Source organism: Terrapene carolina, unplaced genomic scaffold, assembly GCF_002925995.2.
Source record: "Terrapene carolina triunguis isolate 2854851 unplaced genomic scaffold, T_m_triunguis-2.0 Scaffold130, whole genome shotgun sequence".
Taxonomy (NCBI): domain Eukaryota; kingdom Metazoa; phylum Chordata; order Testudines; family Emydidae; genus Terrapene; species Terrapene triunguis.
The window spans coordinates 32,790,573-32,806,546 of record NW_020664481.1 but is presented as its reverse complement, the minus strand read 5'-3'; the positions used below and the strand labels follow the sequence as shown (position 1 = coordinate 32,806,546).

General features: G+C 44.6%; 1 protein-coding gene across 2 annotated transcripts in view; it reads right to left on the bottom strand.

Annotated features, from left to right (window-relative positions):
* NETO2 (neuropilin and tolloid like 2) overlaps window positions 1–12,493 on the bottom strand; it is a 44,260-nt gene extending 31,767 nt beyond the window's left edge. For both annotated transcript variants that reach the window (XM_024199712.3, XM_024199713.3), the window contains exon 1: window positions 12,374–12,493. In XM_024199712.3, coding sequence (XP_024055480.2) covers window positions 12,374–12,407 — 34 coding nt within the window. In that variant the 5' untranslated portion in view covers window positions 12,408–12,493. The remainder of the gene's footprint in view (window positions 1–12,373) is intronic.
* Between the last annotated feature and the right edge of the window lie 3,481 nt (window positions 12,494–15,974).

The following is a 15,974-nucleotide window of genomic DNA, read 5'->3' as shown; positions in this document are numbered from 1 at the left end:
TGTCGCTGTAATGGGGCACTTACATCAGTGGGAGACAAATTTAAGCACAGACATGTGCACAACTAGGTCGACGCAAAGCAGCTTATGTCAAACTACTTTTGTAGCACAGACCAGGCCTCAGTCCTAACCCTGTGTAGTAGCTCAGCCAGCCGAGGCATAATCTCGCCATTGAAGAACAGTGAATTGCATTTACTCCGAAGTCTGTCATCTTTCATGAGGCTCTCCCCACCACCTTCCTGTCAGCATACCAGCAGCTCAGTGACTCGCACTGAATCAGCCTTTTCCCCCTTTGTGATTCCCCCCACATTGTTTTCTACACAGCTGCCAGTTATAAGCTTTGAGCTCTTAGACATGGTCAGGGGTGGGCTTGCATTGGCATGTGAGCTAGAGGGTCCTAGATCATATTCACACAGATACCACTATAATGTTTGCAGAGGTGCATTATCTTGGGCATCACTGTAATCTGTCCCCAAGCCTGATTATAGGTTTTGACTTTATTCAGGGTTATATGCATCTCTGCTCTCCATCTCCTTTCACTTCCCATAATAACTTACATATACAGGTATCTGCCTTTCCTCACAGACAACAGTTTTCTCCCCTGCTGGGCTGGATCGTTACTGTGTAGCCTTTTGTGTCCCAATTGATTTATGAATCTTTCAAACGAGGGTAACATTCCTAGAGGCATCTCTGCCTCCCCTGGATTAGTTCAGACAACAGGACAGACTCGTCCATAGCCTTCAAATCCCCATGTGTACAGTGATACCATATTTTCATTAATACAAATCTATAACAAATATAATTTCCCAACAGACGGTATCCCATCTGTTACAGATGGTAACAGCCCTTGATCACAACTCATCTGCCTTAGACTTGGAAGAGGCATTACAGGGAAGAAAGAGTCTAGAGCCTATTACTGGTCCCCAGAGCCAAGTTTTTCCACTAGTTAATTATTTAAAAAAAATTAAACTCTCACAAAAAAAGCTATATTTTTGACATCTTAGTTTTCAGAGTCTAAGTTGCTGATTTAATGATATTTATGATCTCTTGTACAGGACAAACTCCATTCTATTTTCATATTCCTTGGGTCTTTTTTTGATATCTTTTTAAATTGTGAAACTCAAGAACATGTAAATGCTCTACAGAGAGACTAATGATAATTCAGATTTTTGTTCCCGACATATATTTGAACTCTAATCTGTTACAATTTTTCTCTACAAAGCAGCTTGATAACTGCTATAAAATTATCTTGATTTTGATATGTTCTCTCCTATATTGTCTTTAGGAACAAGAATGCTAAACTGAACTTGGCTTGTATCTCTGTATTTAGTTCCACAATTCCATGTTAATAATGTATCCATGTTGTGGTACTGAATTTATGGTCTCCTCTAAAAGATGCAGCATGTCTGAGCTTCTGCTGGATAAGTTTGCAGCAATCTCAGAGAAATCAATTTACCTCCGTTTTTATAGCTTTGTACTGCTTCCTATAATGCAAAAATTGGACAGAGTTTTTTCAAACTGAATGAATCACACATCATTAGAAAAATATAGACTTTTCATAATTTAATTCAGTATTTCAGACAGCCAGTTTCTCTCTTTTTAGGTACAGATATCTACTATGGCTGTCACTTATTATATGCCTTTCCTCCAGCCTTTAAAAAAGAATCAGTGGGTGTCAATGTTTATTTCAGTGGTAGTTGCTCAGTGCCTCACTTGCATTCTGAATGAAGACAAAACCAGGCTCTATATTTCAGTGCCACTATCCAGCAATTTCCCTTCTTTAAAGGGTGCTGTTACAGAAACAAACCTCCTGGAGGATTTAAAAAATCTGATTGGTTTTCACTACAGCTCATGCTGATTCTATAAATAGTTGACAGCTCTGTGTGCATGTGCGTGTAAGAGAACAGGGCACATATCCTGCAGAACAGCATGAATAAGTAGCAGATAAGGAGGCAATTACAGCAGAAAAGTGGGTTAGACCAGCGGTTTTCAAACTTTGAGCTGAGCCCCCTCTCTGAGTTACAATTTTTGGTTGTCCCCCATGCCTCCCGGAACCCATTCAATTAATTCCTTATCCCTCCTTCTTTCTTACTTCCTTCCTCTTTACCCCTATTCCTTTCATCTCCTAATATCAGGGACTCTCAGTCCTTGCAGATGTTTACAAGGCATCCTTTCACTGTTCCTCCTACCTCTGGTAATAATATGATAAGGGAGAAAGAGCCTCAGAGATGGGACCATATCAGCAGCTGTGAAGACCCAGTTATCTCAGGCAGCAGTTCTCAACTGGGGGTCCGCGAGCTGGTTTCAGGGAGTCTGCAAAGCAGGGTCAGTGTTAGACTGGCTGAGGCCCAAGGCAGAAGCCCCTAGCGCCGCCCCCTAACCTGCAGGACAGAAGCCCCAAGCCCCCCAACCTCCCTCCACTGTGCTCTGGAGTTTTTATAGCATGTTGGAGGGGCTTCAAAGAAAAACATTGAGAACCCCTGTTTTATGGTATGGCTACCACAGAGGTGGAGAAGCTATGAAGGATAGCTGTCTGGCTGGAAGTGGGGTGAGTCAATGGGTGCACAAGAGTTGAAAGAACAAAATCATCCAGGACCTATTTCAACCCTCCATGGTTTGCAATGTCACCTCCAGGAAGCCATATTTTGTGCACCGTTTATGTGTTTTTCTGATAACATAGGAATTATATGTTCCAAAGCCTCTCCATCTTCTGACAGGCTTGTCAGACCTCAAATGCTAATCAAGACTGTGCCAATCAGTACATGGATGGGGGTGGGGGGTGGGGCGGGAGTTCCACTAGAGAAAATCCAAGCTGCTGCTGGAAGGGGCATTGGCACGGTAGGTAGTGCTGAACTAGTCTCCCAGTATGGCATTTAGGGCTCAGAGCCACCATTTGGAGAAGATCTAAAGAGGTCCTGACTACTTGCATTAAAGGTCTCACGGCATCTTCCAAAAACAAGGGAGTTAAATTCCAATTTATCAAAGATAACAGAATTAAGTCATTACACTGTATCTGACTAAAGTGCCCTGCTTTTATAATACGACATAGTAGTATTCTTTGCTTCCTTTTTTAACCTATTACATAGAGTTGCTGTGCACCAGAAAGAGCTGCATTTCAGTGGGAGTGCAAAATGAATTTGTTATAGTATATAATCCCAAATTCCACACTGGTGCACACTCTGCAAGGGACTAACTGTCTACAAATACTGGGTATATGGGGCTAGTGCATATGATTAGTCTCATGCCACACTAATTCAAGACCACATTTGTACAAATCAAGGATTTTTTTTTTTTAAAAAACACAAAGAGGGTCAAGGTTGGTTGCGGGAGACTTATTAGAAGAAACTAGGGGATGGGAGGCAGCTGCTTTAGGGCATGCTTCCCTGATTACTGACTAAAGTTTGTAGGGTTAAGATCAGGAAAGTTAATGCTACTTTGAAACAGCATCAGTTCTGTTCCATGATGTGTAAAACCCAAACGAGGCTGCTGGGGAACCAATGGCAGTATCGCTACTGAGCCAGCCACACTTCCAGTGGGGAAGAGATGACTGCAAAGGCACTTCCATTGTGCATGGATCTGGCATTTGCTCCAAATCTCAGTTCCCTGGTGGTGAAAGGCCATAGTGCCTGCTCATTCTACAGCAGGAATCATACTATTACCAAAGTAATAGATTGCACAAATTTAAAAAAGGGCTGTGAGCTTTTATTTTGTTTTCCTAGCATCACTACTTTTTCTTTTTTTCTCTCCCCCCTGACTTTGCATGGAATAATTTAGCCACCATAGCTTTGGGATTCTTCAGCAGAGAAGGCATTATGATATACATTTTTATTCATTATTACTACTCAGTTTTTTAACAGGCCCGTGTTGTGTTATAGGCCTGTGTTGTGTTATCAAAATATTCATCTGAAACAATTTAAAAAATGCATTGTTAGGGGGTGGGGGAATGGCTTCTTTTTTGGCACTTTGTTGAATCATTTTAGAGAATGTGTAAGAGATGAACAATAAAATACTCCTTTCTTTATTGAAGTACAGAGAGTTCAAGTCATTTTTATTTTTATTATACAAAGAGGCCAGATGCTTGTAAGTAACTCAGTTTTGCTCTAAAATAGATTGCAAGAACAAACTGAGTACCGAAGTGCTATGCTTAAAGAGATACGAGTGCATTGGGCACTTGATTTGACATATGCCTGTACCTATCTGGCGAGAAACATCCTCCTGATTCTACAGGCACAGTTCCGCACTTCCATCTGCTGCATAGCATATCTCACCTCTGCTCTTTCTGTGTGCTCTGGGGATCTGCACATACAGAGCCAGCAAAGAGCAGAGATAAGAATCTGCCATGTGGCTCTGAGAACAGAATCTTACATCAATGATGTCAATGGGGGATCTGCACATGCAGGGAAATCTGAATATCAATCTTGAGAGCAGACCTGAGAAACACTATGGAAAAATTCTATTTTTAAAAGGAACACTTGGTCACTTAAAGAATATTATACATATATACAGGTTTCAGAGTAGCAGCCGTGTTAATCTGTATCCGCAAAAATAACAGGAGTACTTGTGGCACCATAGAGACTAACAAATTTATTTGAGCATAAAGCTTTCGTGGGCTAAAACCCAGGAAAGCTTATGCTCAAATAAATTTGTTAGTCTCTAAGGTGCCACAAGTACTCCTGTTCTTTATACATATATAGTGGTAGTCAGGATCCTAGGGATAAGAGTGATGCAGACACTGCCTACTTAAGCGTTCACTGTTATCTCCATGCTAGACCTTCTGTGGCAGGAAGTACCAGATATACATATAGCCCAGACACAATAATTGGTGACACACAGGTCATAGATGTTACAGAGAGCCTTGCCAGGAGGTCTGTTACTCTCTGACAGATACAGCAAAAAATAGCACATGCTTGATCCTAATGGAAACCACTTCTCCCCATTTGGGAGCAAATCCTTTTGTATATGCATAAATCTAGCTAATTTGTTCTGTGAAACTAACATTAATCCTAGCACGCTGGAACTGCTAAGAGGGCTACCATAGCACACACATCCATTGATTTGTCTATCTACATCCAACATTAATTTTAGCTGTTAACGTAGTGGGGACATTTGCTGTACTCTATCCCTTCTCCTCATAGTAGCTCCTAGAAGCCCTAACCACCATCCATCCCCTGGTGCTATGCACTGTACAGATACCCAGTAAAACAGTCCCTACCCTGCAGAGCGTACAGTCCAAACAGACAAGAGTCCAGGGGAAGGTAAACAGACACACTGTGGAGTTTGATGAACAGATATCCTAAACAGGGGGTCATCTCTTTTCCTTTCAGAAAGTTGGTCTGCACACAAATGGCCTGCTTCAGGCTGTGTCTAGCTCATGAAATGGACAAGTGGTAACATCTGGGTCAGTAAGAATTCCCACTCCATTGCTGTCTATTACTGGCATTCAGAGATATTTGTTAATGGATCAAAGGAATGTTGAACCACCACTGTTGCTGTTTAATCAGGCTCTCAAATCTACTGGTCGTGATGAAAATCACAGCAGGTTATCAGTTCTACCGCCTCATGATTATATTGATTCTTGTGGTTTACATAATGCGCAGTTTCCCCATTTTCTTGTGGTCTCACAGAGTATTGCAGGCTGTTGAATGAGTAAGTGTCAAGAGCTGGTGGCTAGAGTTTACCTCATGAGTAAGTAGCTCTAGTGGTTTATATTGGTTTTCTATGGTGCACAGCTCTAAGTGGCAGAGGAATGACAGAATATGGTAGTAGTTGAGCAGGTGTGAACCAGGAGAAGATAAGTCTTTGCTGGTTTGTCAGTCACCTCTGCCTAGAGCTGGGGTGGGCAAAATACAGCCTGCAGGCTGGATCCGGCCCATCTATCATTTCTGTCCGGCCCAGCAGGCTCTTTGACTGCCCCCTCGCGATCTCCAGGCCGCTAAAAGTCCCACAGTGCAGTGGGGCACTCAGGCAGGCTGCCTGCCTGGCGTGGCTCCATGCTGCTCCTGGAGGTGGCTGGCTGCTGTTGGCATGTCTCTGCGTGCCCCTGGCAGGAGGAGGTAACTCTGCGCGCTGCCCCCACCCCCAGCACCCTCCTCACAGCTCCCATTGGCCGGAAACCAGCCAATGGGAGCTGCGGGGGCGGTGCTTGCGGGGGCTGGCAGTGCACAGAGACCCACTGCCCCTCTCCCCCCTAAGGGGTGTGCCGAGCTGTGCCAGCAGCAACCACTGCCAGGAGCGGCGTGGGGCCCTAGCATGCAGGCAGCCTGCCTGCCTGAGCCCTGTTGCATTGCCGGCCAGGAACCGCCTGTTGTAAGCGCCTCCAGGCCAGAGCCTAAAGCTCGCACCCCCTCCTGCACCCCAACCCCCTGCACCAAACTCCCTCCCAGATCCCACATCCCTCCATTAATATAGCAGCCATGTGTGGCCCATGACGACTTACCAAAATTCGTGGCGTGGCCCCCCTGTGAAAGTTATGGCCCACCCCTGGCCTAGAGCATGCTAATCAAGTTGTCAGACCTTTTTTTTAATTTTATTTTGCACTACAAAAGCTGTATATCAAAAGTGAGCTTCATCGGCTTAGAAAGCTACTAACACCTTTCCAAAATGCCAACTTTGGCAAGAATAAGGCATGCCAGTGGGATGTTTGAATGCACCCAGAGTTTTGTACACACGTTGCAGTTACATGTCACTCCAGCTGTTTTCAGGACAATTCCTCTGAAGACTGCTATAGAGGCAAGTGGGAGCTCACTGAAAGCAAGTTAACTGGTTTCAGGGCATAAATAGTTCTCCCAACCTCCTTTACTCAAAACCAGTGGCAGATCAAGCCGTGCCTGAATGGATAGGCTAATCCACATTTCTAATGGTCACCTTCAGTTTTACTGAAGAGGGCCAGCAAAATTTCTTACTCCCTCCTCCCCCAGAAATACACAAGCAACTGTAGGGTGCCTTGTTGTTTCAGTCAATCCAGGTCCTGTTTACCCTTGACACATCCCTGGGTACATCTACAAGCATATCCTCTGTTGGAAGGCGAAAAACATTCAGCTTCCAAACATGGGCTTTCCTTTGCGAATGCATTTTTGTTCATTGTTTCTTTAAGCTGCCTGTGGCAGTGGGCTGCTGGGAAGGCTGAATGTACATGATGTGCTGGCAAGGGACCCCCAGAAAATTACTTGTTAAAATTCTGTCATCAAATTAAAGGGATGTTGGGATGGTTTCCTTGCTGTTGACAGAGTTTACCTGCTCTCTGGCTATTGCTAGAAAGGACTTATTCCTGGGATTCCTAAAAATAATTCTGAAGAGCGTGTTTGATTTACCATATAAAGCAGGAATAGAGCAGATTGAGCCAAATGACAGGTATTTAAAGACTAACAGTGGCTTGGCGGAAGACATCTTTCTGTTCCCTATTTGTATCTTCAGACTTTTTCTTTACTATCAATTTAGTCAGTATATTTTTCAGGAGGGGAACAACACACTTCCAGCAAAGTCCACATGAATACATTTGTTTGGCAAGTGCTGTTGCCTCACACCTTGTTTGAGAACACAAGTTTGGCTAAACGGAAAAACGAATGATTTTTCCCAGTCTCTAACTCCTGCTCTCCATGAGCAGGCACTGGTCCTGGTTCCTGGGTTTTATCATAGACAAAGGAGGGAATTTTTGTGATGGGCACTTATTAAAACATTGGTAGCCCCTCTCTGCCACATATCAGAGCAGGGACACTTAATACAGGGTCTGTCCTGTAAGAACCAGGAAATGGAGTGGAACATATAAATAGTCAAATAAATGGGGAAATATAGTTGCTTTTTTTGTTTAAATTTTCATTTTTAATTTTTATTTATTTTACCAGTTCCAATTAAGCTAGTCTTCAGATGTTAGGATATGAATAGTTGCTGGTAATACATTGAGACAGGCCACTTACATGGTATTCTATCTAATTCTGCAGATGCTTAGAGAGGAGCAAATTGGTGGGAAGTTGCACTCCTCCATGCAGAGCAGCAGCAAGCTCATTTATAAGGCTCCCATCCCCATAGTATTTAGGGCACCATATATAAAAAGAGCATATTTTGTTCCAAGATGACACATGCAATTCAGGGTATGGTTATTTCCTTACATTAGATTATTCTGTAAATAAGATTTTTGCAATTTCAGAAACAATTATACAGTTTTCAGTAGTAACTACTCCCAGAAAAGCACTATCTTCCACTGCACTGAGCCATGCAATTGTGATAGGTGAATATCAGACAGATGGAATGAGAAGCTGCATTTTTTAATCCTTCTGTAAAGTCTCTTTCCATAAAATAAATTGGGGAAAAGAGAAATAGAAAATCATGGCTTTTTCATTAGTTAAGTGATGATTTTGATTATATATTTCAAAATCTCCCTTAGCATCAATACTAGATCTTTCTCTGTTCTCATTACAATTGTGGGGGCATGGATCAGTGTTCATGTCGCACTCCCAGGCAGTTCCAACCTGGCCCAGGTTGGAAGCGAATAATCCCAACAGTGGACCAAATTCAGTTATGAATCCTGGTCACGTGCCACCTGAGGCACGTTGTGCATATGCTAAGAAGACTACAATTGTGCAACCAAGTCACACACTGAATTTCTATAAATATAAAAATGTTCAACAGTTTTGCTATAAGATTTTTAAAAAGTGCCTGTGCAGTTTTAGGGAAATTAGTAAATCAAACAAACCTTTGATTAAGTTAAACTACTTTAAGAGAGAGCAATACCCTTCATATGCTTTTAAGCTTGTAAATGCATTAATAACAAGAGTGCAAAATGATTACCACCAAGCACATGCAGGCACAAATAAAGCTGCTTTTGCAGCCCAATCCTGTAATTCATTCACATGTGAAACCTCCTGCTGAACTCAAAGGGAACTGCTTGGTCCTCGGCATTTTTAAGTATTGCTGCTGAGATCATATGTAGTTCCCATTTTTTAAGTTAAAAATAAAGTTTTTGTAGCTTCTTGACTGCCCTCATTCTGAAATTTCCTTCATTTAACTTCATTGGGCCCTTGTAGTTCTTACTTTGGTTTATAATTGGACAAATAACAGCCTCTCTATTTTTAAATATTTTCTCTACTTAACTTCAGCATTATTGGCTCACTGTAGCACCTTTTGAATCTGAAAACAGCAAGGTGGGATTACCAGCCTTAAAGTGAAATAAAGCATTAATCTCTGATTATGAATAATTAGGTACTAAAAATTATGCCATAATGCAAATGATGGGCTAGGAAGAATGGCAACATTAATCACACTTATGTGATTTTAAGGTCCATGCTCTTGCAACCTGCCAGAGATGGAAGTTAAATACTGTGCTTCTCTGGAAAACTGGGAATGCTGACTTTCAAGGGTTTTTTTTATTTGAGGGTTTTGTCTGCAGAGAGAGAGAGAGAGAGAGTGTGTGTGTGGGGTGGGGAGAGATGCATGGGCTGGACAAGGAAACAAAACCACCCTTTATCTGCTACATTTCAGAGAAAATAAGATAATGCACTAAAACTAAAGATAGATCTATTTAGTTACAGGTTCTAAAGGATGAAGGAATCATGACTTTAATTATAAAAAGAGGCCTACGTCTCCCTCCTGAGAAATTCAAAAGAGTTGTAATATGCTATTTTAGAGTTTCCTGCACTTGACCAGCTATGTTCCACATACCGCATGTCAATCAAAATGGCTAGAGCAGAGCATTTGAAGATCTCATTGAGATAGGGGGAGCGGAAAGCATGTCACTTTCTCAGGCTAGTGAAGTATATAGGTTCTCAGATAAAAATCCCATTGGGAATTGGAGTCTGGTTGCTCACACAGAAGTAACGTGCATCACTAAGAAAACAGGTCAGCATTGGCTGAGTTCCACTTCAGCAAAGCCTGCAGTGGTCAAAACCTTAGCACTGTCCTGCTCCACCATTTCTTCCAATAAATATTGGCTATCACTTGGTGGAGCAAGGTGGGAGCAAATTAATACCAGCTGCCCCAATATACATAAGAATAATCTTCAAATATTTTACTCAGTATTGTGTGTAAGTATTGTGCATTAAAATCAGATTTGAGGGTTGATTTAAGTTACAGTCTGCATTACTGTGAGTGAAGGAAGTCCATACAGTAGCTCTGAGCAATCAGAAGATGATAAAAACTACAAACTGAATGATGGCCCTGATTCTCCCCTCACATTTGCAACCCAAAATACAAAATGTTCTGAAATGTTAGAGAGACTGATTTGCCACAGCAATACACTAAGACCTGATGGAAGATACTAGTAATTAATATATGTTCAAAGCAGGAAGTTCTCCCTCAATTTCAACAGGAAGTTCTCTTGAAACAAACAAAACAAAACCAAACAAACAAGATAGCATGATAGCCCAGTACTCTCACCAATGCAAGTAAGTATCTTGCAAGCTTCTAAAATCCCTTACAACATGCAACTTAAAATATTAAAGATTAATTTTAAAAGTGCTCATAATAGTTCACTTTTAAAATTAAAACTATGTGCCTGTTTATAGGAACCTCATTTTTTAGATATAATAATCTGGCTATAGAAAACTTTCTTCTGGATAGGACAGAAGACAGCACATGATGGAATCAGAGGCTATTTCTGGAGTCAGGGATGAATGGTGTATTTAGAATTAAGCGCTCACTAACATTTCAACTCTTTATGCAGTTTATATATTTTAACTGAGCATATTCAAGTCACAGACACCAAATAAAAACTCACAAAAGAACCTGAAAAAGGTCTTAAGAAAATCTTATAACACAGTCTACTGGAGACTCTGTAGTGTTTATAGAAGATCGTAGACACAGACATTTCTTAGGAGACAGTTTACACCCACACATACACAGTAAGCGCACCTACTCTACACATGCAGGATTAATTGCACTTGGGGAGTATAATTCAAGAAGCGTTTATGCCAACAGTATTTTATGAATATAGCTGTCTTTCAGAGAGAATAAAAAAAGTCAAAGATTTTAGATTGAACATGCCTTAGCTGCCTTTGCTGTCTAGCAACAGCAGAAGAATGTTAATGTAATCATTAAAGAAAATACATTACATTAAGGACAAAACATATTTGCAATAAATATTTACCTAGATGTAGAGGGAAGTAAATGAGAAATAATTTAAATTTAGTTTGCCAAAACAACTCTGTAGTGTAAGAAAATGGACTGCATGTGATATGGACTCATTTTGGGTTTAAAATAGACTTCTTTGCAACTTTCATATCATAGATCATCACTACACAAGAGATACTGCTTTCCACCTGCAGTATCTGCCTTTGTGTTTTATCCTGTTTCAAGCAAGCAAACATTCCTAAACAGAATTTCCTAACAGAATGTTCTATCATTTAAACAAAGAATCAAAGGCTCCCTGATGGTTCAAATCAGCTATTGCTACAAAAGATACAGAATGCTGCAAATTATCTGAGAGGCAAAGTTAACTGTCAGGTCTGGCTTCATATGAAATAAACCTTCCTCCCCACTGCTGAGGTATATAAGTCATGTTATCACAGACAATGAGATGCTCAGATAAGGAGCCTGGTCTTAAACCTTTACCTCTGAACATGGAGGAGTACAAGTGAAAAGAAAGCCAAAACAAAGGTGGATCAGGAGGCAGACAGGACTGGGTAGTTTATGACACTCTCTATTGATTGTGTGTGTGTTATTTTGCTAAAACCAGATCTTGCTCTGCCTAAGAAGAATGATAAATACCTGACCAGAGCCGTGCAGTGTGTTGGAGTGTTAGCAGAGCAGCAGGAGTAGTTTAATGGGAAAAGGAGGAATATGGAGTTCTTGATTTTCCTCAGAGCCATACTGTGCATTTCAGTAGCCACCGATACCATAACCCTCCTTCTGGTCATCCCCACACCCACCAAAATACAGGCAGCCAGCATCTGGCAGGGCTTCTGGATGTGTCCAGAGACGGTCCCTTGCCTCCCACTCCCTATCCTGTTCTCATATAGCCACATATTCAGAAGTGGGCACTCCTTTGGGGCGTCCAAGCTCAGACCGTGGGGTCCGATTTTCAGAGCTGCTGAGCACCCACAGCTGCCCCCAGCTTCAGCCGGAACTGCAGGCACTCAGCACCCTGAAAAGCCAGGCTCTGGTGTTCCCCTCCGGCCCCGGGCCGGACACCCACCAGGAGCAATAGCCACTGGGCTGGGGGTGCCCTGCGCGCTCAGCTCTCCGCCCACCGGGGCTCAGGACGAAGCCTCAGCCCAGCTAGTTCCCCCGCCCAGAGAACAGATAGCTGGACAGGGGATAACCAAACGCCCGGGCACCAACCCGCGCCTGGAGCAGGATCTTGCTCTGGAGCAGCCGCCCAGAAGGGGCGAGGAGCTGCGCAGCCCCCAGGCCCAGGGAGAGGGCGCGGCCGCCGCGGGGCTCCTACCTTCCAGCACCGAGCAGAGTTTGTCCAGGGCCATCTTCCCTCCCGCGCAGAGCGGGAGCGGCACGTCCCTGCCGCTCCTGGCCCAGGACCGAGCGCCGGGGCGGCAGCGAGTCAGAGGCGAGGCATAGCCAGGTCCGCGCAGAGCCGGGGGCGCCTGAGCGCAGCGCCGGCCCCCGCTGCCGTCCGGCGGGGGAGCTGCCCGTGCGGGTTCAGGTCTCCCCCCTGGCCATGCCCGGTGACCCGGGCTCAGGGGAGCCGCCCCGCTAGGAGCGAGCTCAGCCAAACCCCTCCGCGCCTGGAGCCTTCGCTCCCGCCGCGCTCAGTCCCATCTAGCGGGGGGCGTGAGGGGGGTGCCGCGCCAGTCGCACGGGGTACCGGCCGGGGCGCGCTGCTCCCCCCGGGGCCGGCCGGCAGCCCGCAGCAGCTCGGCGGCTCCCAGCTCGGCTGCCGCTCACTGAAGCTCATTTAAGATGGATGGGGGGGGGGGGGGGTTTGCCGGAATGGGCCCCTTTTACCCATGGGCCCCCCCCCCCCCGCAGCCTCGCTAGGGGGGCCGCTCCCCTCAGAGCCCGCCCGGGCAGGGGGCGCCCCGCGCAGGGCAAGCGAGAGGCAGGCAGCGGGTGCGAGGGGCGGGAATGAAGCGCTAAGAGGACGGCGAGGGGAGACTCCCTGCGGGCCCGCCCCAGCCCCGTGGCGCGCACAGGTGCCGGTAGCCTGCCCGGCTCCCAGGGATTTCCCCTCCCCTGAGGAGGGCCGTGGGGAGCCCGGCAGCGGGCCGTGCCGTGCCTTAAACACACGGGGAGAGGAGAACGTGCTGTGCCTGCTGGGTCAGGCCGGTCCCCGCCGCCGGGGAGCCCGGGGTGAGGCGGGAGCCCGCTTTCCTCCCCACCCGCTGGCTGGGGTCCCCGCGAAGCCAAGTGCGGTGTCCGCTCAGGGTGGAGCAGGAGCCGCTCCCCGAAGCCCGGTAGCTGCAGAAAAGCCGCGTCAGCTGTTAGGGGAGGCAGCGTGTGGCGGGCTCGGCTGCTCGCCCCGCTCCATTGTGCTGCCTGCAGCGTCGGGGCCGAGAAGAGCCCAGCGCACGCTGCTGCCTGGCGGGGAGTGACAGCTAAACTAGAGCTATTACTTTACACGGAGTTAATAAAAAGGCGCGCTTGGCTGGCTGCCTCGCCCTCTCTCGGGTGACCCATCCCAGCGGGCCAGGGAAGGGGAGAAGAATCTCCGTCTCCTCAGACGACAAGGGATGCAGTGCGCTGGAAGGCACTTTCATGGAAGCAGGGAAATGATTAGGGCTCTCAGCTGAGCGGGGAAACCGCGAGTCGTAGAATCAAATCCTGGCCAGCAGAGAGACCTGACCGGTGTCCACAAACTCTGCTTTGTTTAGTGATCGCACTGAACGCGTTTGTCCATTTCAGGCGTGGAGGGCTGAGCATTTGTAAACAAATGATGGAGACATGCAATGGCACGTAGCGTGTCTCCCCTCCAGCCACACACACAGCTCGGAGGATGGGCACAGCTGTGAAGGGTTAGATTAGTAACAGGCTGGAAGTACTCTTCATATGCGCGCAAGTGCTTTCTCAGGTGAGCAGCTGGGCGGCACATGTAAATTCATTGAGTCTTTTTTTCTTCTTCTTCAAATGTCACAAGTGAAATGAATTGGGGTGTCTCCGCCTAGTTCATAGTGGACGTTTGCCTTCGTTCCAAAAGTACCCCACTGTTTGGTGTGCTCGACAACCATTTGGTCAGGATCCCCAAGTAGTGGAATAACAGGACTCTATCAGGTCACAGATATGTGGAGAACCTTGCCTCAGAATAGTTGCTAGTTACTGCAAGTTTTCTTTTGTTTTTATGAGCATATCATATTCTCCCGTTCCACCAGCATGACTGTTAGATTCTCACCTCAGAGGTTTCCCGCTATTGCTACTTGTCCCTGCAGATTTGCTACTATATTTTGTGACATATCAGACTAAAGGTGATAGGTCTATCACGTTTAAGATTAGCATCTGGTCCCGTTTAGACAAAACAAAAATAGCATTATCAATTCCTACAGACTGTTTTGGTTAGTATTTGCATCTTTTTTTTCCAGCAGCAGCCCATGCAGTAGTGTATAGTGTTGCAATTCTAAACTTCAAAGTAGTCAATAGCACCCTACCATTGGTCCCTTCCTGCATTTCACCTGTCCGTGTTCCAGTACTTTATGCATCAATTTGGAACTGACTTCAGAGCTAATAAGTCTAGCAAACTGCTTGTAAATTAGATGGACACTTGCAACTGTTGTATTTTACATATATTTTGTACATATTCACTAGATACACAAACATAATAGATTCAAATCTTAAAATGTTCTTTTGTTTTTTGCTGATTTTTCAGTTGATTTAATGTTTTATTAGAAGGTCAGCAGCCCCTGTTATAAAAGGTCAGAGCCTTCCTTTAGCTTTTCAGATAAATGTTTCAATATGTTTTAGTCAACCTGATACTGCCAGTTATAGCTAGTTAAGCAGGAAGGGCTGGAACAGTAAATGAGCGGTAGAAAAGTCAGGAATAATACAGAAGTGCTTACAAAGTGGTGGCAGTGCAGTAGGTGGCACTCTTCCCTCTGATCAGTATCGCTCCCCTGTCCAGCACAGAGGTGAGGGTCACTGTATTACTGGAGGGGCCATCTGATGAGACTTAAAACTATAACCCTGACGGTTTCTGGTCATTAAAGATTCCATAGCAATGTTATGTGAATAGGGTTGTTAAACTTGGTGCACTGACCAAATTTCAAATCACATACTGATACTTTGCTTACTCAAAATTTCCTTGCAATTTCAAAGCGATATATTAATTGCAGTACAGGATAAGCAGTGGTACCAATTGGATGGGTTGGGGGGAATGCTCCCCCTGCAAATTTTTTGCACTTGCTCAAAGTTCCATAGGTGGCAGAGCCAAAGGGGCCATAGCCCAACCACTTTAAAGCAGTGGCAACAAATATCTGAATTGGCACCACTGGTCAAAATTGGTGTGCAGTTTTTTCTATTCATTATTTAATAGCTGTTGCATTTCAGCAGTGGGTGAATTGATTCCTACATATCCATCTTATGCACATATTTTATAGTAGTAGCGTGAGACTAAGTTCTACAGTGCAAAGTCACTGTAAAACTGGCCCCTTCTTATTCAGCAGATGTCTTCTCTGCATGTCTGCTGACTTTAGTGACAAAAAGTATTTACCATGTTAACCTTGTAGAATTCACACAGGTACAAGAGAATATGGATTCTATTCCTGTTTGTGCATTAACAATATTTTTATGCAATTTACAACCACAGATCTAAAATCTGACTATCCCATTGAACAGGTCTAAGTGAGCCAGGATTTTGTGGGATTGCATTGATGTAACTTCAGCAATGGGTTGCACTAGGGTGACCAGATGTCCCGATTTTATAGGGAAGTTCCGATTTTGTGGGCTTTTTCTTATATAGGCACCTATTCGCCCCCACCGTCTGTCCTGATTTTTTACACTTGCTATCTGGTCACCCTAGGTTGCACAGATATAACTGAAAGCAAAATTTGGCTTGCAGCATCTTTATTACTGGTGATGATGCACAAGAAGTAAAGAAACCATCT